This window comes from Protomyctophum parallelum, assembly GCF_964188405.1.
Source record: "Protomyctophum parallelum genome assembly, chromosome: 13".
Classification (NCBI taxonomy): Eukaryota; Metazoa; Chordata; class Actinopteri; order Myctophiformes; family Myctophidae; genus Protomyctophum; species Protomyctophum parallelum.
The window spans coordinates 29411453-29438128 of NC_139708.1; the positions used below are offsets into that span (position 1 = coordinate 29411453).

General features: G+C 43.6%; 1 protein-coding gene across 1 annotated transcript; it reads left to right on the forward strand.

Moving 5' to 3' along the window:
• Positions 1 to 2356: 2356 nt before the first annotated feature.
• Positions 2357 to 26440, forward strand: LOC310868592 (thyroid hormone receptor alpha-like; the record flags this gene model as incomplete). The annotated part of the gene is made up of 8 exons (XM_083779047.1): positions 2357 to 2389; positions 3155 to 3209; positions 5210 to 5331; positions 7877 to 8024; positions 10306 to 10511; positions 21725 to 21871; positions 24689 to 24947; positions 26168 to 26440. The coding sequence occupies 8 exons, from the start codon at positions 2357 to 2359 to the stop codon at positions 26416 to 26418; spliced, it is 1221 nt and encodes a 406-aa protein (XP_083635173.1). The 3' UTR covers positions 26419 to 26440.
• Between the last annotated feature and the right edge of the window lie 236 nt (positions 26441 to 26676).

The following is a 26676-nucleotide window of genomic DNA, read 5'->3' on the forward strand; positions in this document are numbered from 1 at the left end:
ACCAATACCCCTTCTCTCTCTCTCTCCTCTCTGTTTCCTTTCCTCTGTCTCTCATTTCTCTCCCTCTATGGTTCCTCTGTCTCTGTCTGTCTCCCTCACCCTCTTTCTCTCTCCTCTCTCTCTCTCTCTCTCTCTCTCTCTCTCTCTATCTCTCTCTCTCTCTCTCTCTCTCTCCATATCTGTCTCCATGTAGGTGGCCAGATGGGCCGAAGAGGAAGAGAAGAACAGTCAATGTTCGGTGAAGAGCATGTCGGGTAAGATTATTCTCCTCCTCTGCCGCTCCTCTCTCCTCTCCATCTCTCACAGAATATGAATGTTTATGATGCTCTTGTACAGTATAGCCGCCTTGTAGGGGCTAATTTATATTTCATTTCACGTTGAGTATAGCATCCCAGCCAGGTAACATTCCTTTGATAATCTTTGATAAGCGCTTTGTCGTGTCTCCTCTCTTCGACGAACTTGAATAAGAAAAAGAAAAGAAAAGAAAAAAAATGTCCCCGCTTTGACATCCATCACATAAAGCCTAAAGCTATAATTTATAATATATATGGAGGAGGGGTAATAGTGGGACCTTCAGCTTTAGAAAAAGCACATAATGGAACTTGTCTTCTAAATCCCAAATCAGCTATTTTTATAGATGGAGGGTTTTTTTTTGGGAGGGGGGGGGGGGGGTTAGATCCCTTTATGGATTTAGATAAGAAGCCGCTGACATTCGAGGCTTTAATAACGCTCCTGGTGAGTTATCTGATCATAACTCCCTGTGGGAGACTTTAAGCGCAACTTTGAGGAAAGAAATACTATTTCCAGAAGGTGTGACATTGAAATAGTTTTTTTTCCCCCTTACTTTCTTTCCTATTAGACCCACCAGAGATTAGCATCAGCCACGACATATAAAGGGTCATTTTTGTTCTACCACCAGATTGGCCCAGTTCAAAACTCGCAGGCAGCTCTTACTGTACCATCCGCCATCTTGATATATTTTAATCAGATAAGACTAATGGAGGAATACATGTTGATATTGGCTTTTAGAGTTGACAACCTTGTGGAAAGAAAAAGGAAAGTGAAATGCACAGCAATGCCGGAGAAGTACTGACCATGACCAAAATGCAGTAGTTTGCGATAAAGCAATCAAATAGAATAACACTCATAGCTTCAATGCGGGAAAGTGTTTATTTTCAAATGCCAACGCCGGGGAATGCCAAAATATTCTAATTGGAACCTTATCAGCTACAGCCAAACACAGCGGCTGGCATTCGCCTGCATGACTGGCGTATCAGATAGGGCTAATGGTAGGTTGGTAAATAAAAACATACAACTGAGATTATTTTGTTAGTCTCTAAATCAAAATAGAAACAAATTTCATCTGAATCAAGCCAAATAAATCAAACCCACTTTCAAAACATACACAAGAGCTTGATTGCTTGATTGATTTCATTTTTTCTTATATCACATAAAAAGAGCACAATAGCACTGTCCCAACATACTGTATACAGCCACAGCAGCACCGAGAATGAAAACAACACCAGAAAGCGCCAGGGCTTATTTCCATTGTGGACCTCTTCACAAAAAACAACACATCAGACAGATATACATAAAAGTCAATGCATTTAACCTTTTTTTTTTTTTTATGTACAGTCAATACATTTACCCTTTTTTTAAATAAAGCCATATGTACCTACACACTACATAGTACATCATAAAGTTCACAGTTTATAATGTAAAGTGTGCAGACCAAACCGGCATTTACATAGCGAACATTTGGGCAACTAGCAGCAGCAGGGCAAAGGGATTGTATATATTTTTGACTAAAAGAAAATTAACCAGGAAAAAAATAAAATAAATAAAAGACTTTAAATCAATAATACAATCATCAGATAAGACTTGATGAATGGGCTGTCAATGGAAAACTGCACCTTGTTAGCACCCTGCCATTAACTTCTAATGGCAAGATGGCCACGGTCTGCATACGCTCCATTCATTGGCAGATTTGGCACTGCATAGTAGGCAGGACGTGAAGCAGAGAGCCCTGGGCCTGCACAGCCGTGCCAATACTCATCACCATAAAGCACAACGACAAGTGTTTTATCGCTTTTATGGTTTTATCCAACCAGCACTGCACAACTGTTAACGTTAAATACCTTTTTCAGAGATAGGACACAACGGGGGCAAGCTGGAGGCAAATATGACACAATATTGCAAGCTCACAATGTGCCACGATGCTATTTTCAACTTTTTTTAAAGATTTGGACAAATTATATATATTTTCTTTTTTTGTAAGATATTTTTTGGGGCTTTTCTTCCTTTATTGATAGGACATAGTGGAGATAGACAGGAAACGGGGACAGAGAGACTGGGAATGACGTCGTCGGACTCGAATCAGAGACACGCTGTCAGGCGCATGTGGTATGCGCCTGGACCGCTAGGCCAGCGGGCATCCCATAATATGACTAATTAGGATATATTTTAACAGCACACATCTTGTATGAGGTCCATAATGATGATGTTTTTTTACCCCCCTTTTCTACCCAATTTAGTCGTTCTGCCAATTAATTCCTCCCCTCACACATCTCTGTGTTGTCACTGCCGTAACCTACTGACTCACCTGCCAGTGAGGAGCCCCCACCGGGAGGTCGTAGGTAGGGCCTTCGTCCTAATCCTCCCGCCCACCACTCCCTGCTGACTCGTTCCGCCCCAGCCCGTTTAGGACTACGTGCAATGACCGATATCACCCTCCCCCGCCCCAGCTTCCCTGTTCCCCGAACACTGGGGGCAAATTGTGTTTGCATAGACGCCCGACAAAGCCGGACGCACCACGGTGGATTGGAACCACAACCTCCGTGGTGATGGGCAGGGACTTTAACACTGCGCCACGCCACCCGGGTGATGGGCAGGGACTTTACCACTGTGCCACGCCACCCGGGCACACTCAGTATTTAATGGTTTTATAATGGCGCAGCTCCAAATGCCTCTTGACCAGTCACAATGTGTGGTTGTATAAAACGAGGATATACAATATATACGGCACAGTAATAACAAGGTATGGTATGTACTAGGTATATAAAAATGAGAAAAAAAGGCTGCCTAGTCAATAGGACAGGACATCAAAGTGAGCAGCACCATACACTTCTTCTGTAAAAACCTGTTTAAACTGCAGCTGACGAAGTGTCGAGCCAACGCCGCCGTGGGCTCCGCCTTCATTCAGGACGAAGGTCAGCTTTTTACGCCAAACATAATTCAAAGTGCATTTACTGCATGCACCGTTTTACAGCTTCAAAACACACTTACAGGATTCATTAGTCATTTCTTTTGGGCCCAGTCCCATGAAATATCCTCCCCTCCAGCGCAGCTATAGAGCTCTGCTGCGGAGCCACAGAGTCAGCGATGGAGAGGGTGGAGATCAAGGGCCGGCGAGAAGCTCTGTACTTCACCCGCAGATCAGCCCCCATGCCAGAAAGCCTCAATTCTGCTTTTGTGTGGAGCAGATGGCCTGCGAGGATATATAGCTTCACATATTGGCCTCAGTCGTAACTACCAGCGTAAATACCTTCCGCCTGCATGAGACACACACACATTTCTCTGGGATGACTTAACGCTGCGGTTTAGATAGGGAGGAAGTCATTTCTTTTGAGGGAAAGTGGGTGATGACAGCGAGCGGGAGTTAATGGCTTTCGAATGTCAAGCTAGCTCGCTAGCTCAGCGGCGAGGAGCTGCTTATTTTGAGAGGCTGTGTGGACTTAACGAGAAAAGAGAGAAACATCCACTTGATAATTGCCCTCCAGTGCTGTATGCTCCGCTCAGCCTGATTTTGCCGGAGCCTCAGAGCGTGTGTGCGTGCGTGCGTGTGTGTGTGTGGGTGTGTATTGCTGTAAAAATACTTTATAAAGTGTTAAAACGTATGGGTTGGCTACCTGCTAGTTTATTAAGACCGAAAGAGTCCCTGTCTGTCGTTGTATACACATAACTCTGGGTTTAATTAGCTTACACAAGTTTTATGACTTTTTTCCTCTTTCCGAAAATTATGGTTAGGCTACTACACTCTCCCTCTTTTATTATTATTTAAGGATTTAAGGATTGCAGGTTATTCACCCTGCATTCTCTGAGTTTTAAAGAGACGGAGGGAAAAATAATACTTTGGAGGCCCCATAAAAAACAGACAAGACACATGAGATGAATACAAGTTTAAAGATATCACAATTGAGTACAAAAGCACAACTGTACTTAGAGAAGAGAACTGACAAAAATAAAACCACACAAATGTATAATTAATTTCTCTTGAGATACATAAAAATAACTTGAACCCTAATATCACTATTATAAGCATGTCATAAACATACAGTATTAGACATAAATATAATGTGACTATTCCGCAAAAGTAGTCCATCCACAAGTTCACAACGCACTGCAATGCATTGTGAGCTGGTAGATCAGACGACTGTTGACGCTGTTGACGCACAAAGTAAAAGTATATACAGTTTAAGTAGGTTTAAAAAAGCGTAATCTAACTCGAAATGAGAAGTTGCCGTGTGTCCGCCACCACCGGTGCTGTTGAACTGTGTCACTCTGTTTCATTGTCTGCTGGGTCCCACTACACTGACCAGGAGCTGCAATACGCCCCTGTGTTAACAATCACCCCTCCCTCCCTCCTCCCTCCCCCGATTCCTCACCCGTCATCTCCGTTCACCCCTTCACCACCTCCTGGTTTACCTTGTGCCTCTCCTTCTCCACTCATCCATCCATCCATCCATTCATCTCCGTTCACCCCTTCACCACCTCCTGGTTTACCTTGTGCCTCTCCTTCTCCACTCATCCATCCATCCATCCATCCATCCATCTCCGTTCACCCCTTCACCACCTCCTCGTTTACCTTGTGCCTCTCCTTCTCCACTCATCCATCCATCCATCCATCTCTCAATCCACACCCTTACTCTCCCGTGAACTCCCCACACATCCTGACCTCCTCCTTTCATCCCTTACTCCTCCCCGGTTCTACCTCGCCCATCCTGCCATCCCGTCTTCTTCATCGCTCTGCCTCCATTCCTCCTGTTCCTCCCTCATCCCAACCTGAACATGCTTTGCTTCCTTCCTTCATCCTCGTCATCCTCCTAATCCTCGCCCCCTTGTCGGGTTCACTCCTTTCCCCCCTCCTCCTCCTCCTGCTCCTCTCCTGTCATCCTTTTATACCACCCTTCCTCCTCCTCCTGTCCTATAGCTCTTAGCGTCTCTGTTGCAGGGTACATCCCCAGCTACCTGGAGAAGGATGAGCCGTGTGTGGTGTGCGGGGACAAGGCCACGGGCTACCACTACCGCTGCATCACCTGCGAGGGCTGCAAGGTAAGGGTTATCTTGCCTTTTATTAGTATTATTATTATTATTCTTTTTTACTTTTTTTAACAATGCATTTTCGTTTTCTTTTTGTCTCATTTATCTTGTGATAAAGAGGTCATTATTTGCAAGACACTATTGTTCTCGATCTGAGAATGTTTTGCCATCAAAAGTGAACCTTTTGCACAACAGAAAAGTGAAGCTTCTGGTCATGCTTCACACATGCACTGTTGTCCCTGTTGTCATGCTTCACATGACCTCACAATATATAATGTACATGGTAAGACGGAATTCTGTTCCCAGTGGATTCCTCGTGACTAGCGTCAGTGGTGCAACCGCATTTTCAATTTCCCAGAATTTCACCTTTCTAGTTTTACTACAGATCAACACATGGAATTAATTCTGTACTGGCCATATATGGAGCGTGTCTTGAGTGTACAGGGTTTGATGTGTTCAGAACAGGTCAGCTCCATATATGGAGATCTAAGGGTGACAGCAGGGACATTGTCTTGAGTGTACAGGGCCTTAATTTTTGGACTTGTTGAGAACTCTAGTTTTCGCCAAGCTGCTGGGCGTGGCTGCACTAATAACTTTGGGGGCAGGCCCGTCTAGAGTTTAAATGACAGGTATCAGTCAAAAGGGAGACATCGAAGAGGAAGGATGGATGGGGAAGGATCAACACATGGAATGTCAGAAGAACTTAACTCCATATATGGAGATATAAGGGTTTGAGGTTGCTGGCCAATATTGATGACATCAGGGATCTCCATCCCTGATGATATCACGTGATGACCATATATGGTCATGCCTGGGGTGACGGACCAACCAACCAACTGACGGGAAATGCACGTTTTCATAGTAAATGCGACCGTCGGTCACAATAACAATCCATAGGATTGACATTTTTATCCAAATGCAAAGATAGACTCTGACCATTGAGCAATTTAGGGAATATAACCCTTAACCATGTAATTCTTTATCCATTAAGCCTTAATCCAAACATGACCAGACAGACAAACCCTTAATCCCTTAATGTACCAAGGGGCAGCGACGAACCACCACATTTAAAGCTGCTGCTTAATGTTGGCTTTAAACAGGAGTCCTTGCAGGAAAAAAAATAATCATCCTTATTAATCACTCTTGTTATCATGATTAAATTGTGCTTAATTCGCCACCCCTCTCTAGAAACATGAGGTGTCACCATCTGTCCCGGCACATTTAAGAAGCTTGATGCAAACACACTGAGACCGCGTTCTGTTTGTTCTTGTTGTCATAGCTGTGGTGGTACTGAGGTTCATTGAACTTTCCAGCCTTTGTAAAAATGAAAGATGAAATATATATAAACATCATCGGTCCCAGGAGGCAGTTAACTTCATAAAGCCTGCCCAAAGGCATTCAGTTAGTGTGCGTCTTGTTGTCATAGTCAATGTAGTTAATGTAGCGAGATCAGTGCCCTGTGTCTCCGTGGAACCCACCGTGGAAATACCAAACTCCAAAAAAAAAAAGAAAAGAAAAGTGCTCCTTATCTTTTATCAATAGGAGTTCAGTTGCTGCACTGGCCAGGGCCGGCACGGCTCGTTCAACCCGGCACTATCAAGTTAAGCAATTAGAGCGTGGTGCTACAACCCAACCCCTTGTCTTCGCTGGAATGGAATTCCAACCATTTAGTTCAGGCTTTATTTAACCAGACCTGTCAATTAGAAGAAAAATACAGATCATGTTGAATTTGGTTATTGAGTTTCAGTATGGCTCCCCTTTTACTCTCTGGCCCAGGTGGTCAATCTACCTATACTATACAGTATATATATATATATCCGTCTGTTTAGCATTTCTGTTATTTATTGGCCTGTCACACGGTGTTAGGGTGAGGGGCTTGGTTTCCACTGCAGACATCCCTGCAGGCTGTGGTTCAGTGGTGTTCACTTTTTGTGGTTTCCAATTTCCCTGGGAAAACCGCCCCCGCAGACCACAGAATAACTCGCATACAAAGTCGTCCTGGCTTTCATCGCCGTGACACTTACAGTGCATCAGCGAGGTCTCTGTGCAACATTAACGCTGCTAACAACTTCTGGTGCCAGTGTCCTCTGAAGGCTTTTGTCCACACACCAAGCTAAGACAGCTTTACATTCTGAACAGAAAGAAATTAAATAAAACCATGCCCGTGTGAACGGAGCGGTGCAACTATACTTATTACGTATTGTGATAGTTACTGTACTATACTGTAGTCTGTACTCAGTGTACTGTATCATACGGTGTACTGCACCAGTATATTTAATGTGCTATATTCTAACTGAGAAGAGATGCCAGACGTTATGCAACATGACACTTGCCAACCCATTTCTGGCAGTCTGGATGCAATCAACAGCACGCCATGTGATGCGACCCGCTTAATTGACTTGTTTGATGAGATTATATCACACCAGAACATCTCAGGGTTTGATTACATTTTGAGTTTGCATAATTTCATATTACATTCAGACACTGACGGTTGCTCTTTAATAAGTCTCTCTCTTTTCACGCCGTCTCTCTCTCTCTCACTGTCCCTATCATGCAGGGTTTCTTCCGTAGAACCATTCAGAAGAACCTCCATCCTTCTTACTCCTGTAAATATGAGGGCTGCTGCATCATCGACAAGATCACACGCAACCAGTGTCAGCTGTGTCGCTTCAAGAAGTGCATCACAGTGGGCATGGCTATGGACTGTGAGTGACGCACGCACGCACGCACGCACGCACACACACACACACACACACACACACACACACACACACACACACACACACACACACACACACACACACACACACACACACACACACACACACACACACACACACCTGTACAACTGTACAGTATACAGACATTTGGAAACTGTCAAACAGTTAAACATACAGTTAAACTTTACAGTCCTATAGCATACTGTACAGTCATACATACATCATTTGATTCCCTATACTGGCAGTTTGTTTCCATTAGGCAGTGCTGGGCATTTTGTTAGTACTTCTGTTTTGTTTTTCTTTTCTTTATTTCTTCTAGTTTTTTTCTTCATAATTAAGCTGTCCCTCTCCCAATAATCTTTTCCCATGGTCATCTGGTCACCCTAGGCCCAACATAGATCCCAAAATCCAAGTAAACAACATTAAGTTTAGTTTTATTATGAGGCCACCTGACTAAAAATGCCCATTTTTGCGACTCATTGCATTGCTAATGTAATAAACATTTTCATTCAGTTTGTGTTGAGAGACACAGAAAATTGAGTTTCTATGGCAATTATAGCCAAGTTTTACAGTGTGGCTGAATGGGCTTAAATAATAGCTTCCTTTCATAGTAAACTCAGTGGCCTTGTGACTAGGAGGGTTGGGAGGCCGGGGTCCATTCAATATTCACAGAGTCCTCATGCATTGAAGGAAGCATGAGGTCAGTTTGTTTCTCTCCCCAGGTTGGCAGAGGGAGTGTAGGTAGGCGCCCAGGATTACATTAGATAATTGTGCACTGGGTGAAAAAATGGGTTACAAAATCGTGGGAGAAAAATATGGCAGAGTAATAATTTAAAAAATGGGTATGAAAATGGTACCCATTGCCTCATCAAGGGTTGCAGTATGTCCCTGCTGCTACTGTACATGCTAGTGTCACATCCAGGGCTAGCTTGCTACATGCTAGCTACATGCTAGTGTCACGTCCAGGGCCCGTACAGTAATCAAGCTGCTTCACACTACGCCAGTTTTAAGCCGTGATCCAAAAGAGAGATTATTATTAGACGTTTCCCTGGGACACCAAACTAGTGAAAACAGCCGATCTACATTTTGGGGCGGGAACCCCTTTTGGTGTTAGCATTATGTTATGCTTTAGCTATTGAAAAATAGCAGATCTACAAGCTCATAGCGCGCCACCGAGTGGCACGCTTACAAGCTTGTACGTCTGCTATTTTAGAAAAATCGAAGAACGACATAGAAACATAGCTTTTTCAGAAAACAGATGTAGAAGACATTTTTAGAATCTGATCTCAGGTCAAAATGGGTTAATTAAAAACTAAATGTAGGAAACAAAAAACCAAAGGGACCCATTAAAATGTGCTGACCCACTGTTTGGGAAACAGTGCATTATGGAAACAGGAAATGGGCTCCTGATCCTCTGTACGAGCCATGTGGCTCAGGAACCCAAGGTTACTTACTGTACTTTTGATTGATTATGGTACATTTGACACTATAATAAGCCGTGGCATGTTTTCCCAGAGTACCTCAGTGCACATGCACTAATGAAATCTCCTGTCGGTATCAAGATTCCTAATTGTCCTAATTTGGAATTCTCCTAACTTTGACCTTTAAAAAAAAGAAAACGTTCATGACCAAATATTCAATTAAAAAACGACACAGCAAGGTAATGGACATATCGCACTTTTAAGGATGCAATATTATACTATAGGTGCGGTATCTTAGATATGATCGAAATACAGTGCCTCTCCAGTCTCCACACATCCTCCACAGTCAACCCTGGTATAGGATAACTAGATGTTTTGGTTGGCAAATATGTAGGGAATACCCAGGACTCCCACTGCAACAATAAGCAAATGTTGCTGGTGAGAGAGGACGTATGTAAAATGTGTCTAAAGTTTTGAACTGTGAGTGTGTATATTATACTATATTATGATTTATTTTGTTGCATAGAAGTGTATATTTGTATGTCTTTAAATGTTCTGATGAATTGAAAATTGGAGGACCCTGAAATAACAAACCTTTCTCTGGTTTTGGCCTCGTAGCAGTTGATCTGTACTTTCGTTGAACTGTACCCATTCTACAAACTATTAATAACATATTCAATCATCCAAACTCGGTACCATACAACACCTGTATATTGCAGGTATTCTTGGCATTATGCTCGGGGGTCAAACAAGCAAACCGAGGCCTTTGTTGTTGTCGTTAAATTTACTGAGATCAGTCTTCTATACAAAACCCAACCTCCCTACCTCCCTCCCTCCCCCCACAGTGGTCCTGGACGATTCCAAGCGGGTGGCGAAGCGCCGTCTGATCGAGGAGAACCGGGAGAAGCGGAAAAAGGAGGAGATGGTGAAGACGCTGCAGACGAGGCCGGAGCCCAGCGGCGACGAGTGGGAGCTCATCAGGATGGTGACGGAGGCCCACCGCCACACCAACGCCCAGGGCTCCCACTGGAAGCAGAAACGCAAGTTCCTGGTGAGCCAAACAGCCCAGTCAGTGTTGGAAAGGAACTAATCTAATCTAAACTTAATCTATCTATGAATGCACCACGTCTCTGTATACTACACGTCTGTAATCCACGTACAGTATAACTCTAGAACCGTTCGCCACACGCGTTCCACACCACCACAGGGAGTGCAGTGACCGGCCTTGTGTACTTAATTATTTCTTTCCCATGTCCATATATATATACGTACCCCCCAGCTAGGGGACGTTATTTGCTATGTCCGTATATATATATATATACAGACTATATATTTACTATATATAGTAAAAGGAAGGAACTACGGTACAGTACAGTACAGACACAGTCAAATATGTCTACAGTGCCTGGCATACACACAGGCGTCCCACTGCCAGGCAATAAGGACTTTGTGAGAGACGATTGTGCAACATAATGTGTTACTATTGTTTCAGCTAATTAATGATCACACCAACGCCCACGGCTGAATACTGGAAGCAGAAACCTCATTTGTTGACGATGGAAAGAGCATGTCATATTTTTGATAAGAGAGAGAGAGAGGCAAGGGAGGCATGGTGTGTGTGAGGCTGCACCATATTAGGAAAGCATGCCATATTCGATACCATTGACGAATACCACGATATGACTCACGATAATTACAAATTGCAGTATATAGTTTGAATGTCTTTTTTTGCTTTAGGTCCACTGCCTACGACGTATATTCCCAGACAATGAATAGCATACTGTATGTACGGTATGTGCATTCCAACAATGGTTTTATTTACACCTATAGTGCCCACTCTTACAGTACTGTCTGTATCCCACCTGGTTACAGACTACTGTGACTCTTGTAAGCACAATGGATGGACGACACAAGGCATTTTCCTGCTTCATGTCAATAGAGTCACTGCGCTCCTTAAAACATTTTCTTCTACTCTATGTAAACAAAACAAAAAATAAATAAACTACTAATGTTGCCCTGGAGGGGTAAGTCTGCTGGAACTGTTGCCCCCGCGATCCGACTCCGGATAAGCGGTTGAAGATGGATGGTACCCGTCGTTACCCTGCATTGTTGAACGCGTAATACTCACAAGTCGTGTAGTAATCCACTTGACTCAGTTCGGACTTCTGACTACACCGTTTTCCTCCGTTTGTGGAATGGCGACGTAGAGAAAATAATTCTGTGATGGAATCTGGTATCTTTGGTCTTCTCTGCTCGCTGTATTCAGAGGCATCGTGTCCTTTGCCAAAATAACGTGCCATGGACTCTGTGGCGCTTACTCGTAAGGAGTCACTCTCTCTGTTGGACTGTTTTGCTGCCCCTTCTTGTCTTAGCGTTCTTTTTGTCTGTGTTGGCTAAGGCTCAACCTTTTTAAGTCTTCACATAGTCTGGTTGTCTTGTAAGTAGCTATGGAGATTGGTCGACATTTTATCTTCATCGCCCCTCCAGATTCATCTCTCCCCCAACGATCACGATGTGTCGCTCATTCACGCATGGACGCACGCACGCACCGAGCTAAATCCGACATTGTTCCTTCAGAAATGTAATAACACAACTCATTACTTTTAAGTAATGAAGGCTGGTCCCTTCGGCACCACACCATCAAAATAACAACGCACACACATCCTCTGAGAAAAATAATTGTGTCCTTTCTGAAAATGTCCCCTGCTGGAAAGTTATTTTTGGAAGAGTTCGGCTCAAACATTATTAATTAAACCAAATGATGTGTACACAGAAGTAGACTAGAATAGAATGTCTGTGACAAATGAAGTTCATGTTGTATAACCTGCCTGGGTACATCCAGGGTGACCAACACGTCCTTCCTCCTATGTCCACCTTTGAGTTTTATTTTATTTTATTTTTGTATCCTTTATTTACCCAGGGTAGTAGCTGAGCACAAGTGCTCATTTTCAGCAGTGCCCTGCACATAGAGACACACACATTAAAACCTGGTTACCTGTTTGTGTAAAGTACACGTTGTCCCAACACAAACATGCCATCGACAATGAATGGACAGCTTTGAGCGTTTGTCCCCCAACACAAACATAAGCTAAACGTTTATGGATACGTTTAAGGAAAAGTCTTTGTACCCCTCACAAATTACTATAAAAGAAAAAATGGAAATGAATAAAATTAAATCCATAAATAACGAAATGTAATAAGACCTTTGAGCACTTCCAGGACATACAGTAGTTGTTTGTTTGGGCCCCAAAACACACAATCCAAAAGATTTCACTTTCGGTGGTTTGTTTCTCGTCAGTGTAATAATTGAATTAGACCATGGGTTTGTAATTGATGGATAATGGGGCTTATGATTGGGATTGATTATGTAATGATCGCAGTGATTCAAACCCTACCTGCCCTCTGTTGTCATGGTGGAATGTGAGATGGCTTGGCCAACAAGACGGATGATTTATCATCCCTGGTGAAAGACCAATGTGAGGGCCTTGGAGTCCAGTGTGTTGTGTTCTACGCAGACATAGCTGAATGGGAACACACCAGACTGTTTATTTGAACCAGACTGCTTCGTTGTGGTGTGAACCGACGGCGATAAACACAACCGTACGAAGAAAGGCAGAGGGACTTGTTCACTCCAGATGGCGTAAACCTCGGATACATAACTGTAACGGACTGGGCCATGTTGGCTGTGGCTTTGAGGCCGCACCAGTAATGTGCCTCAAGAATTATTCACACGCTATTGATGTTATTGTTTTATGTCTCGCCGATGTGCTGTTGGCGACGACGCATGCGAGTGCTCATGATCTATGACGATTTTAACCCAAAATCTACAAAACCCTGATGAACTTCACCCACTATGTGATCTATAATACAAGAGACAATAAGGCCCTGCATGGCTTGACCCGCTGTGTGCCAATGTTAATGAGACATACTGTACAGCTGCCACTGCCCCCCAGCAATAACATGCCCTATAATAGATCAATGCAGACATTGAAGCCATGTTGCTCATGCAGGAAGAAGATGGCTTTCATGGCAGCGGACACCGAGGGGGGCTGATGTTGTTCCGAAACGACTGAAGAAGGGGGGTTGGGGCTGGAAAAAAGAAAAAGACCAGTCACAAGGACAGACTAGACTAGAGGGTAGGCTACAGGCCAACAGCTCCAGAGGGTTGTGTGTGTGTGTGTGTGTGTGTGTGTGTGTGTGTGTGTGTGTGTGTGTGTGTGTGTGTGTGTGTGTGTGTGTGTGTGTGTGTGTGTGTGTGTGTGTGTGTGTGTGTGTGTGTGTGTGTGTGTGTGTGTGTGTGTGTGTGTGTGTGTGTGTGTGTGTGTGTGTGTGTGTGTGCGCCCCCTACAGTGCAGCAGTTCTCCAATGACTCCGCCATTGTCAGTGCATGACTTTGAGGAGTAGAGAGGTGGTAGAGATTTGTAGCATGGAGTGAACAGCACTCAACAGTCAACCTGTAGCTCAACATCAGAGAGACCAAGGTGGGCTACCAGCGGAGCCAGTACAGTACAGTACAGTACAGCAAACACTCGACCGGCCAACAAAATAAACAAGCTGGGCAGGAATGGTCAAGGAATATTCTCAGAGAAAATGTCCAATCTGAGAATAAGTTCCTTGCCAATAAATGTGTTCACCAATGGTTTTGTAAAGGTCTTTAGTAGTAACACATCTCAAAAGACTGAAATTCAGTTACCCTATGCCGGGGGATCTGTGACAGCTGCTGGAAGTTTTAATTAATAACATATTATGCAGGCACATTTGACAAACTTAAATTCTGCTTTAACACTAGCATGACAGAGAGGTCATTTTGACCCCTTTTCTTTTAGATTTTGAAGTTGATTATCTTTGCCCATGAAGCATATGAGGGGTTTTCATAATTCTGAAGCGTTTGTTTTGCACGAAAACCACCCCTTGGACAAAAAAACGTCCATAGTCGTCACAATTGTGAAGACCTGGAAAAGTGACAATGGCTGTTTTATGCCCAATTAAGGGCTGCTTTTCATGTAAAACAAATGCTCGCAATGGATTCAGAATCATGAAAAAACTCTCACATGCTACTTAACCCATTTTGACACCGAGTGGCACGCTATGAGCTCAATAGCTAAAGTATAACATAATGCTTAGTTAAAACACCAAAAGGGGTTCCCGCCCAGAATGGGTTAAAGCTGTCACAGATTCCCCTAGGGGAAACTGAATTTCAGTATTTGAGATGATTAGACACTTTTACAAACACACTGCTGAAGAAATGCATTGGCTAAGGACTTTTTACTCGAATTGTTTTACTTTTAATATCCCCTGCCTATAGAAGGCTACAGTATAGCAGAGGAGGAGGAGGAGGAGGAGGAAGCTGAATATCCCCTCCCATCCCCTCTGTGATAAGCTATTGAAGATGCAGAGCACATTCAGCCACAGACACAGACTCATCCCTCCTCAGCACGCCGCAAAGTGACTCGGACAGTTCCCTGTGCCAGGAGCCATCGTTATCACTGTGTGTCACTGACTTTTGCTCCTGCACTGGAATGCATCGATAGCTGTATCGATTGTTTGGCCTTCATTTATCCAGAGATGACCATTGAGAGCAAGCTCTCTTTTTCAAAGACGCCCCCTGATCAGAACATGTAAAACAAGTTATCTCTTACCTGTACCGCTCCTGCGTTTCATTGTCACTGCTGTTGCTGCCTATGACACCTGCATGTCCCTCGGGGATCAACACAGTGTTTAATCATCTTAACTTATCCAGGTTACCATGGCTCCAAGAGCGTCTCACACGTACATAAACAATCACTTTCCTCTCAGTTCAACTCGGTGAAAGCAAGACCTTGAAGTCCCCCCCCTCTCTCCCTCTCCCTGGTTCTTTCTCTGTAGATTGCTTACTTCAAAAGAATGGGCTGAATGCCCCCTTTCCATTCCGCCGTGTCCTTCAGCATTCACTTGGTACTTTGTTAAAGCGCCAACCTGTTCTTCCCCGCCGCCTCACACAGAGTGGCATGTGTGGCTATGTGCAGCCTTAAAGGGACACGTCACCCCTTTTGCAACCAGATCTTATTTTAATGATGTTTCCTGGGGTTTCTAATGGGGGTAATATGTGTTTTTAGACATTTTAGTATTTCCAGACACTGGGCTCACTTACCCAGTGAGGCTCTCCAACGTTGAGGCGCTCGACCCTAGTGCCAAGAGTTATGACGAGGAAACCCCGTGCAGCTGGGGTTTAACATTGAACGCTCGTTTGCACACCGCATTTTGGACACCAAATTTTTGTGTCCAAATAAAAAAAAATGCGGAAGTAGACGGTTCCTCCGGGTGCTTCAAAACGCCACCGAGAAACTTCCACTGAAATGAATAGCGGGGGGGGGGGCGGGGCTATCGCTCTCTATCCTTTTAATACTTAATGGTTGTCTCAGTAAGACAGCCCTCCCCCTATCCACAAGGAGGAGCAGTGCACCAAAGCATTATGGGAATTGTAGTCCATGAAGTAAGTGAGACCAGTGTCCATGACATCATCGACACTTTGAAATACCAAAATATCTAAAAACCACATATTACCCACATAAAAACCCCCAGGAAAGTGTTTATTGTCTCCCAAATATCATTAAAATAAGATCTGGTTGCAAAAGGGGTGAAGTGGCCCTTTAACTGCGACCAACATGTTGGGAACATAAATGTGGAACATGAGCTCCCATGGTTTTGTCTCATACTCCCCAGAAGACCACATCTAATTCACTTCATTTCTCCCATGGTTTTGTCTCATACTCCCCAGAAGACCACATCTAATTCACTTCATTTCTCCCATGGTTTTGTCTCATACTCCCCAGAAGACCACATCTAATTAGTGTGGTTGCCCGAATGGGCAACCAGACTCTAGTAATTAGTGTGGTTGCCCGAATGGGCAACCAGACTCTTGTAACTGTGACACTTTATTATTATTTTCTCACTGGAGTAGTCTTTATTTTGACGCTTTATACCTCCCACACTGTACGCTGTACGCACTTGAGCCATATGTCAAATTGACCGGAAAAATCGGGAATCGTGTGCTTGTATTTTGTTAAGAGAAATGTTGTATAGTTTAATTGATATGAATTTATTAGTGAATTAAATTTCCCCATTGACATGAATGGGAAAAGGCAAAAATTCACATAAAAGTATTTGTTCCTCGGAGACTGTAATCACTATAGTTACAAAACTTTTAGGGATATTTCAACATTATCACTAAAATTATTTAACCCTAAAATTTTATCGGTCGGCCTCATGGTGGCGCTATAACAGCCCACTTTACCTTTTGGCTTATAACTCTTGAACCGTAGGTCGTAAAATCAAAATTATTTTTTCCCTGGATTCCTTGGGTCATGACGCATCTCCCCATATAGGCCACGCCCATTTCCGCCATGATAGATTTTCCGCCATTTTGAATTCTGTCCAAAACACACTTTTTGCTTTTCCTCCTACAGATTTTGTCCAAATCTCACAGAAATCGGCACACGTGATCTCTGGACCCATCCAATTAAAACTGAGCCGCAGAATTTTGAAAGTGCGTATCGTTCGGCCGTAATCGTCTTCCGAAGTTAGTAGGAGGGGCCTATATCACAAAAAATGCCATAAATCACGAACGGAATGTCCAATCCATCCCAAATTTCAATCACATGTCCGGGGTGGTTCAATCAACCAAGTTCTAAAAGCAATTCCATTTTCATCCATAGGGGGCGCCGCAAATGCGAGAAATGTAACCGTTTGTCGCAAAAACATGAATTTCGGGGGTTAAATCCCCTCCGAATGACTTACGCATGATCTAAGGCGTGACTTGAAATTGTAATTGGCTGGCAATGCTAGTGGGAGGGGCATATGTAAGCCACTGCGGCAACCACACTCTGCAATTTTTTAAAATTGCGAATTTTCTAGTGTTATTTGTTAGTGTGGTCTTTATTAGTAGTCTTTATTTTGACGCTTTATACCTCCCACACTGTACGCTGTACGCACTTGAGCCATATGTCAAATTGACCGGAAAAATCGGGAATCGTGTGCTTGTATTTTGTTAAGAGAAATGTTGTATAGTTTAATTGATATGAATTTATTAGTGAATTAAATGTCCCCATTGACATGAATGGGAAAAGGCAAAAATTCACATTCAAGTATTTGTTCCTCGGAGAATGTAATCACTATAGTTACAAAACTTTTAGGGATAATTCAACATTATCCCTAAAATTATTTAACCCTAAAATTGTATCGGTCGGCCTCATGGTGGCGCTATAACAGCCCACTTTACCTTTTGGCTTATAACTCTTGAACCGTAGGTCGTAAAATCAAAATTATTTTTTCCCTGGATTCCTTGGGTCATGACGCATCTCCCCATATAGGCCACGCCCATTTCCGCCATGATAGATTTTCCGCCATTTTGAATTTTGTCCAAAACACACTTTTTGCTTTTCCTCCTACAGATTTTGTCCAAATCTCACAGAAATCGGCACACGTGATCTCTGGACCCATCCAATTAAAACTGAGCCGCAGAATTTTGAAAGTGCGTATCGTTCGGCCGTAATCGTCTTCCGAAGTTAGTAGGAGGGGCCTATATCACAAAAAATGCCATAAATCACGAACGGAATGTCCAATCCATCCCAAATTTCAATCACATGTCCGGGGTGGTTCAATCAACCAAGTTCTAAAAGCAATTCCATTTTCATCCATAGGGGGCGCCGCAATTGCGAGAAATGTAACCGTTTGTCGCAAAAACATGAATTTCGGGGGTTAAATCCCCTCCGAATTACTTACGCATGATCACGGGGGTCAAATTTGAATCACATGTCCGGGGTGGTTAAATCAAGCAAGTTCTAAAAGCAATGCGGACGTCTCTGTCGTTTATAACAAACCAAACCATTTAAAAATCGGTTGCAAATTGAGAAAGCTATTGTTATTTAAAAACTACATCTAAGATGGCCGCCACGCACACGACGTCGCCGTCCATTGGCCAGAAGCGAGTCCTGGTTCAGCCATCTGGTGACGTCAGCTGCTTTCCTATTGGCCGAATTGCTATGGTGTGAGCTTTGAAACCTAATAGACCCTTGACGTCAGTTGCTCTTCCGGTTTAGACATTGGAGGGGGAAATACTTTTTTCTCCATTGAGATTATATGGACCTCTTCTGGCTGGCAATATTAGTGGGAGGGGCATAAGACTAACTGACCATTTATCAGTGTACACTACAGAGCTAGTGGCAATAATCCTGGCCTTGCAGTGGGTAGAGGAGAAAGGGATCGACAATACTGTTATTGCGTCTGATAGCTTCTCTGCACTGGAAAGCATCAAGTCAGGCAGATCTGCATGCAGAATGGACCTCCTTAGTGAGGCACATAATATGTGCCTCACTAAGGAGGTTTCCTATTCCTCTGTTTCCTATTCTATATAAGCTCATATTATGAGCTTATATAGAATAGGAAACAGAGGAATAGTAACACAGTTCTTGTGGGTTCCAGCTCATTCCGGAGTGGAAGGGAATGAGCGAGTAGACATTTTGGCCAAGCAATCATTAAGAGTGGAGCAGGTAGACATGCGCGTGACTATAAGCAAGAGTGAAGTCAAACCAATGATCTGCTATAGACCAGCAATTGACATGGATAGACAATGATTCCACTTGTATTATAAGGAGAGACATTCAGAAGCAGCTTGGACTCCTCATGCATAGAAGGAGGCATGATGTCAGTCCACTGCCCCCCCAGGTTGGCAGAGGAAGTTTAGCGCCCAGGATTACATTAGATAATTGGCACTGGCTGAAAAGAAAACTAGGTTACAAAATCAACGATTGCGGCAACCACACTCTGCAATTTTTTAAAATTGCGAATTTTCTAGTTGTAACACTTTATACTTATTATTTCACTGGAGTAGTCTTTATTTTGACGCTTTATACCTCCCACACTGTACGCTGTACGCACTTGAGCCATATGTCAAATTGACCGGAAAAATCGGGAATCGTGTGCTTGTATTTTGTTAAGAGAAATGTTGTATAGTTTAATTGATATGAATTTATTAGTGAATTAAATTTCCCCATTGACATGAATGGGAAAAGGCAAAAATTCACATAAAAGTATTTGTTCCTCGGAGACTGTAATCACTATAGTTACAAAACTTTTAGGGATAATTCAACATTATCCCTAAAATTATTTAACCCTAAAATTTTATCGGTCGGCCTCATGGTGGCGCTATAACAGCCCACTTTACCTTTTGGCTTATAACTCTTGAACCGTAGGTCGTAAAATCAAAATTATTTTTTCCCTGGATTCATTGGGTCATGACGCATCTCCCCATATAGGCCACGCCCATTTCCGCCATGATAGATTTTCCGCCATTTTGAATTTTGTCCAAAACACACTTTTTGCTTTTCCTCCTACAGATTTCGTTCAAATCTCACAGAAATCGGCACACGTGATCTCTGGACCCATCCAATTAAAACTGAGCCGCAGAATTTTGAAAGTGCGTATCGTTCGGCCGTAATCGTCTTCCGAAGTTAGTAGGAGGGGCCTATATCACAAAAAATGCCATAAATCACGAACGGAATGTCCAATCCATCCCAAATTTCAATCACAGGTCCGGGGTGGTTCAATCAACCAAGTTCTAAAAGCAATTCCATTTTCATCCATAGGGGGCGCCGCAAATGCGAGAAATGTAACCGTTTGTCGCAAAAACATGAATTTCGGGGGTTAAATCCCCTCCGAATTACTTATGCATGATCTAAGGCGTGACTTGAAATTGTAATTGGCTGGCAATACTAGTGGGAGGGGCATATGTAAGCCACTGCGGCAACCACACTCTGCAATTTTTTTAAATTGCGAATTTTCTAGTTCACTTCATTTCCATGGTTTTGTCTCATACTCCCCAGAAGACCACATCTAATTCACTTCATTTCTCCCATGGTTTTGTCTCATACTCCCCAAAAGACCACATCTAATTCACTTCATTTCCAACGTTCATTGCGGGGGAAGGAAAATATATATTTGATAATCATAAGTCAATGTTTATGTAGAGCCAGTCTGCAAAAGCAATCACGGTTTCAAGGTTTCAAGTTGATGTAATTAATTTAAAATTCTTGATGATTGTTTAAGAGGATTTAAAGCCTTTGTTCTAACACAATGCACTTTAGTATTTGAGAGATTGCACAGTGATTAGAACTCCACATTGGATATGTAATCTTTCCTTCAGTCTTTCATTCATTCACTTTGAGCAGTACAAAATCTTATTTTTTTTAAAGAAAATCAATGATGTTTAACCACTAGAACACCAGGGGGGGGAATGGGGGATGACTTTAGCCCAAAATATCCGATCTACAAGCTGTGAGCTTGTCAATCGTCTAGTTTTGGCGAAGCCATTTGGTGTAGAGGGGGGGCAAGTGGTCCAAGTACAGAGCCAACTCGGGTTGTTTTTGACTAACTACGTCGAGATAGGGTTAAAGTGGTTAAACATTCTGTTCTAAAAAAACAAATTTAGAACACCTTAACCCCACCCTCTGCCCTTCCGTTCTTTGGAGACTGCAGCCCTGTGCACGTGCAAGTGTCAGTTGCCAGGCAACAGCACGTGGGCACAGAGAGGGATGGAGTCAGTAGAAAATACTGCAGATCTTTTTTTCCCCTCCTTTCTCTTTTGAGGGCGATTGTTGTTGAAAATGTACAAAACTATGAAAATGTCAGTGCGGTGCTCGAAACTTTTAACGTCAAGGACCGCCAGTTTGTCATGCATTAGGCCGTGGATCCGCATAACCAAGAGAGACTCTCAGAGTTACAGACTGGTAACGGTCCATTTGGTTCTTAACTCATGCACTACCAGGAACGCTTTTAACTTCCTTTTATTGAACTCTTGAAGATGGCCAATAACGTATTTAACATGTTTTTGTGCTTTCTATTGATTAATAATAATCATATCGGCCTGCACACAATGCTTTTTACCAGCTGCTATGCATTACCAAGCTGCGTCTATAATCGATGTGCAAGCTGGTAATTCATTGGTTTAATCAATTTGGGCTTGTTTCAGAATTAAAATACAAGAATGAATGTATGAATGAATGAACCATTGTAAAGCGCTTTGAGCACTTGGAAAAGCGCTATAAAAATGCAATTCATTATTTATTAAGAGCGGTGCCCATTGGGCAATGACCTACTTGGAACGATGCAAGTTGGAAATGCATGCCCCACCGTGTGTGTGTGTGTGTGTGTGTGTGTGTGCGTGTGTGTGTGCGTGCATGCGTGCGCTGTGTCTCATACTCAGACTCTTGTGTGCATTGCTTCCATCAGCCCGAGGACATCGGTCAGGGACCCATGGTGCCCACGCCGGACGGGGACAAGGTGGACCTCGAGGCCTTCAGCGAGTTCACCAAGATCATCACCCCCGCCATCACCCGCGTCGTCGACTTCGCCAAAAAGCTGCCCATGTTCTCAGAGGTGGGCACTGTGTGTGTGTGTGTGTGTGTGTGTGTGTGTGTGTGTGTGTGTGTGTGTGTGTGTGTGTGTGTGTGTGTGTGTGTGTGTGTGTGTGTGTGTGTGTGTGTGTGTGTGTGTGTGTGTGTGTGTGTGTGTGTGTGTGTGTGTGTGTGTGTGTGTGTGTGTGCGTGCGTGCGTGCGTGCGTGCGTGCGTGCGTGCGTCTCATACTGCACTAAAGACTCTTCATATGTCATATTATGAAGACAAGCACATATGAATACCTAACCCTGGCGGTGGTGAATGCATTCCTTACGTATCACAATGTGGATAAAGTGAACATTGAATTGCTTCCGGTACTCAAGCACCTTTTTGCATACTTGAGAAAATTGGTCGTTTTGACAGGATTTCCAGGCAGCAGAGCTGGGCCCGCTGTGCATATTATTATATCAAGAATGAATGGCACAGTGCAAGAACTTCTTCAATGCTCGCAAAGTTGCAAAAGCTGTATTTTAAGCGCGTCACAATAAAAGCGTTTACACCTTGATTTCATCCGCAGAGCTAAACACGAAAGGAATGACAATCAAAAGAAAAGGGGATATTGATTGAAACATGGTGCCATCAGAGGCAATATTCAATGAACTCATTAAGTATCATCTTTGCACGATGCCGCTGAAATTTTTGATTGAAAACTCATCCGACACATAGACATTTGCTGGTGCAAAAAGCCACATGCGACTCCGCGAGACAGAGAGAGATGGACTCCATTGGTTTTGATCCTACCTCGGCCGTTCTGATCTGTATTAGTTGACATGACATTGTCATAGTAATCACTTTAAAATTGATTGGCCCGTGAATAGATGTGGGCTCCGCGATTAGTTCCACATCTTTTCCAACGTGTCTCATCATCTGTTTAATTAATGAGGCTTGTTAACCCAAAATGAGATCCGTTGATTTGATGCTTCGTCAAGCTGGGATGGCTTTTGTTTAGAGTTTAGTTTTTTGCACAAGCTGCTTCTTGTCAGCTGTAATTACACAAAACGTCCAGCTCTTTTTCTCTCATCTCTTTCTCCCACATAGCTTTGGATCTAGTGTTTACTTCGTCATGCTTGTAGATCGGCTATTTTCAGCTTCCAACCATGAAGTGTAAAGTCTGCCATTACAACGCCACCAAGTTTTGTGAAAATAGTTTAAAAAAAATGACATGAGTTTAGGATTAAGGGGTAAGGTGTGGCGCAAGATATAGCCCTAAATTTCAGATGAATAAAATATGACTAAAACTTATTCTATAAACTACCTCCCCCTGGCCAGCCGGGGCGCCAGATGGAGGGGAAAGGAACTGGTCGGAAGAACGTGTTCCTTCCACGAGCTACGTCCGGCCGGGGAAATTCCCCCCTGTCAGGTGAAAAGAAGCAGCTTGGATTCCTCATGCATAGAAGGAGGCATGAGGTCAGTCTGCTGCCCCCCCAGGTTGGCAGAGGAAGTGTAGCGCCCAGGATTACATTAGATAATTGGCACTGGGTGAAAAAACTGGGTTGCAAAATCGTGGGATAAAAATTATAGAAAAAGATTAAATAAAAACGTATTCAAAAGACTAAAGACTGAAACTAAATCAACATTTGCTGTTTGGATCTCTACGTCTCTTACTCTTGATATGCGACGATTATCACTTCCAGATAGGGAGAAAGAGTGAGATCGAAAGGCTTTCTGTCTCATTCTTTCTCCTCGTCTTTTTTGTTCTCTCTCCCTATGCTCTCTCCCGGCAGGGGGCCTGCCACCCTGCCTGGGTTCCGATAATGAACAACAACAACTCAGCCATTTGCCAGGCGATAATTTGTTTGTCACATACCCACCATGGCATTATTTATTCACAAAGACAACAAGAGAATGGCACCTGACCAACACTTATGAATATGAATACAGCGTCACATTACTGTCCATGATGAATTGCCACTGTGAAGGAAATTTGCAGTCCTGCTGGTGTTTCTCAACAGTGTGGCGAGGGAAAGGCTTACAACGCAGCAGGTGCTGCTGCTGGCAGCCATCACATCACACTTGTTGACACAAGCAATGCTACATGCATGGGTGTTAATGCGCAGTGCGCACACACACACACACACACACACACACGCATTGTGAACTTGTAGATCTGTTCTTTTTGGTGTGTAAGTATAACTAAGACACATTTCGGTGTGTCTGTCCGGAGGTGATCTCACAAACCACTGGACTGATCAGTGCCACATTGTTTGGGCACGCTGCAGTGTACATTTTGTGGACTAAAACCATGACGAAAAATGTTCGTCGACTACCTTTTATCACACAAAATAAAAACTAAGCTATGGTGACCAAGACGTAAATACATTGATGTTTTCATCAACAAATGAAAACTAGACTAAAATGTTATAGGCAGGCACTAGTGGAGAAGAGGTCCAGTAGAACTAAAAAGACAAGTAATTGTTTCTTTGGTTAGGCTCAGGTGTGAAACTAGCAGACCTACAGTAGATCTACAAGCTCACAACGCATCACACTGCAATGCCTCGTGAGCTTGTAGATCTGCTATTTTCAGCATGCAACCAAGTCTAAAATCAGCCACTGCGCTATCAAGGCCTGCCAAAATATTTTCTTTGTTGACAAAATCAAAGTCGGAGGCTTTCCTCCCCATATTTCTGGCAGAAGCTGTTGCGGGGCTGATTTCACCCATACGCATCAATTGCTCCCTCTTGATTCCCTGTCGAAGGGCTGCTGCTTGGAGATCATGTCGCTGCTAACGAGGCTAACGCGGCTAATGTGGCTAACGTGGCTAACGTGTGTTTGACGTGTGTTTGGCGTGTGTTCCACAGCTGCCGTGCGAGGACCAGATCATCCTGCTGAAGGGCTGCTGCATGGAGATCATGTCGCTGCGCGCCGCCGTGCGCTACGACCCCGAGAGCGAGACGCTGACGCTGAGCGGCGAGATGGCGGTGAAGCGCGAGCAGCTGAAGAACGGCGGCCTGGGCGTGGTGTCGGACGCCATCTTTGACCTGGGCAAGAGCCTGGCGCAGTTCAACCTGGACGACTCGGAGGTGGCGCTGATGCAGGCCGTGCTCCTCATGAGCTCAGGTGAGGAGGAGGAGGAGGAGGAGGGAGGCGGGCGCCGCGTCGACTAGCTCACGGGGTGCCGTGATTTTTTTTTAAAACTTTTTCTGTTTTCTGTGTGTCTATAGAGTTTAACATTACTCTAATACAGTGGTTTTCAACCCTTTTCATATAAAAGGTCCAATATTTATTCGGCATTTGAGCCACAGACCACCATTTGATGAGATGTAACCTCTCAGACCCAATATTTTGTTGTTGCAATAACAATTCTTCTACATTATCTAATTGTGTAAACTTCTGGTAAAATACGTAATGCAGATGTCTAACAATACTTGATGAGATACTCTTGACAGCGTAAAATGATACAAAATGGACCCGTAAAGGGTCCATATGGTTTCATCTGAGATGCGTACAAAAATATTTATTATCACAAATTATTATTTCAAAAATATTTATCATCATAAATGATGGTATTATTTATTGGTTAGTTTATTATTTATTGGTTGTCGTACTTGTTAATTGTCATTGGTTTCAAAACCAGACCAGTTCAAACTATATATTAAGCACCTGGATGAGGTTAAACTGCTTAAACCCCATAATGCCACACTGCTCTGTATGTTGGACAAACACTGACATTTTGGGTCCATTTCTACACTATCAGTGTTGAATTAACTCTAAGGTGCTGTTGCTTAGAAGTGGTTGCTATAGTAACAGGTTTGATAAAGGGAGGTGTAGGGTCAATGATTTTTTTTTTTGCATTCCTCCTCCATTTGAATAATTATTTGAGTGGTTAAATCATGCTATCGACTATACAGTAACCGTAGATAGGGAGCGCATGTATCATGCACTATTTGGTGTAGGTGTGCAACAGTTAACACAAACTAATATATTTATTTGATCGTAAGAAATGAGCCATTTTTAATATTATTATTATTAGCCCATACGAAAACCGAGGTTGAGAATACTTGGAATACTTGCACTGGTTAGTCCTAGCTTTCATTTCTACAATAATTTGATTATTGGTAGTGCCTGACAATTCTTTGCATATCAGTAAAATACTTTGTACATTTGTTATTTATGTCAAATACGCCCTGTACAATGTTTGTTTACGGAGGCTAAAAGGTAAACAGAAATGTTTTTTTCCACCCATGTTCCAAATGTTTCAATGGCAAAAAGACAATTCAACCACTATGCATTCGTGTGACGTTTAATCATCACGTCTAACCGTCCTCTGCCCACGGCAGATCGCTCGGGGCTCACCAGCGTGGAGAAGATCGAGCAGGTCCAGGAGACCTTCCTGCTGGCGTTCGAGCACTACATCAACAGCCGCAAGCACAACATTCCCCACTTCTGGCCCAAGCTGCTCATGAAGGTGACGGACCTGCGCATGATCGGCGCCTGCCACGCCAGCCGCTTCCTGCACATGAAGGTGGAGTGTCCCAACGAACTCTTCCCGCCGCTCTTCCTCGAGGTCTTCGAGGACCAGGAAGTGTGACGCCACCCCGCCACCCACCCACCCCCCCAGGAGGAGGGGCGAAATCGGACCGCCGACCGACGGTCCCGCGGGATGTCGCGAGACAACATCCCGCGAGACCGACAATGTTTCGATCTCGCTGCCTCTCCCCACACGCCTTCTTCTCCTCCTTCTTCTACTGCTACTACTTCTTCCTCTTCTGTGAAATGATAAAAGACCCCTGGAAAACAAACTCGAGCCCCTCCACGAGGGGGCAGAATGTTAAGGGGCCTGCGGGAA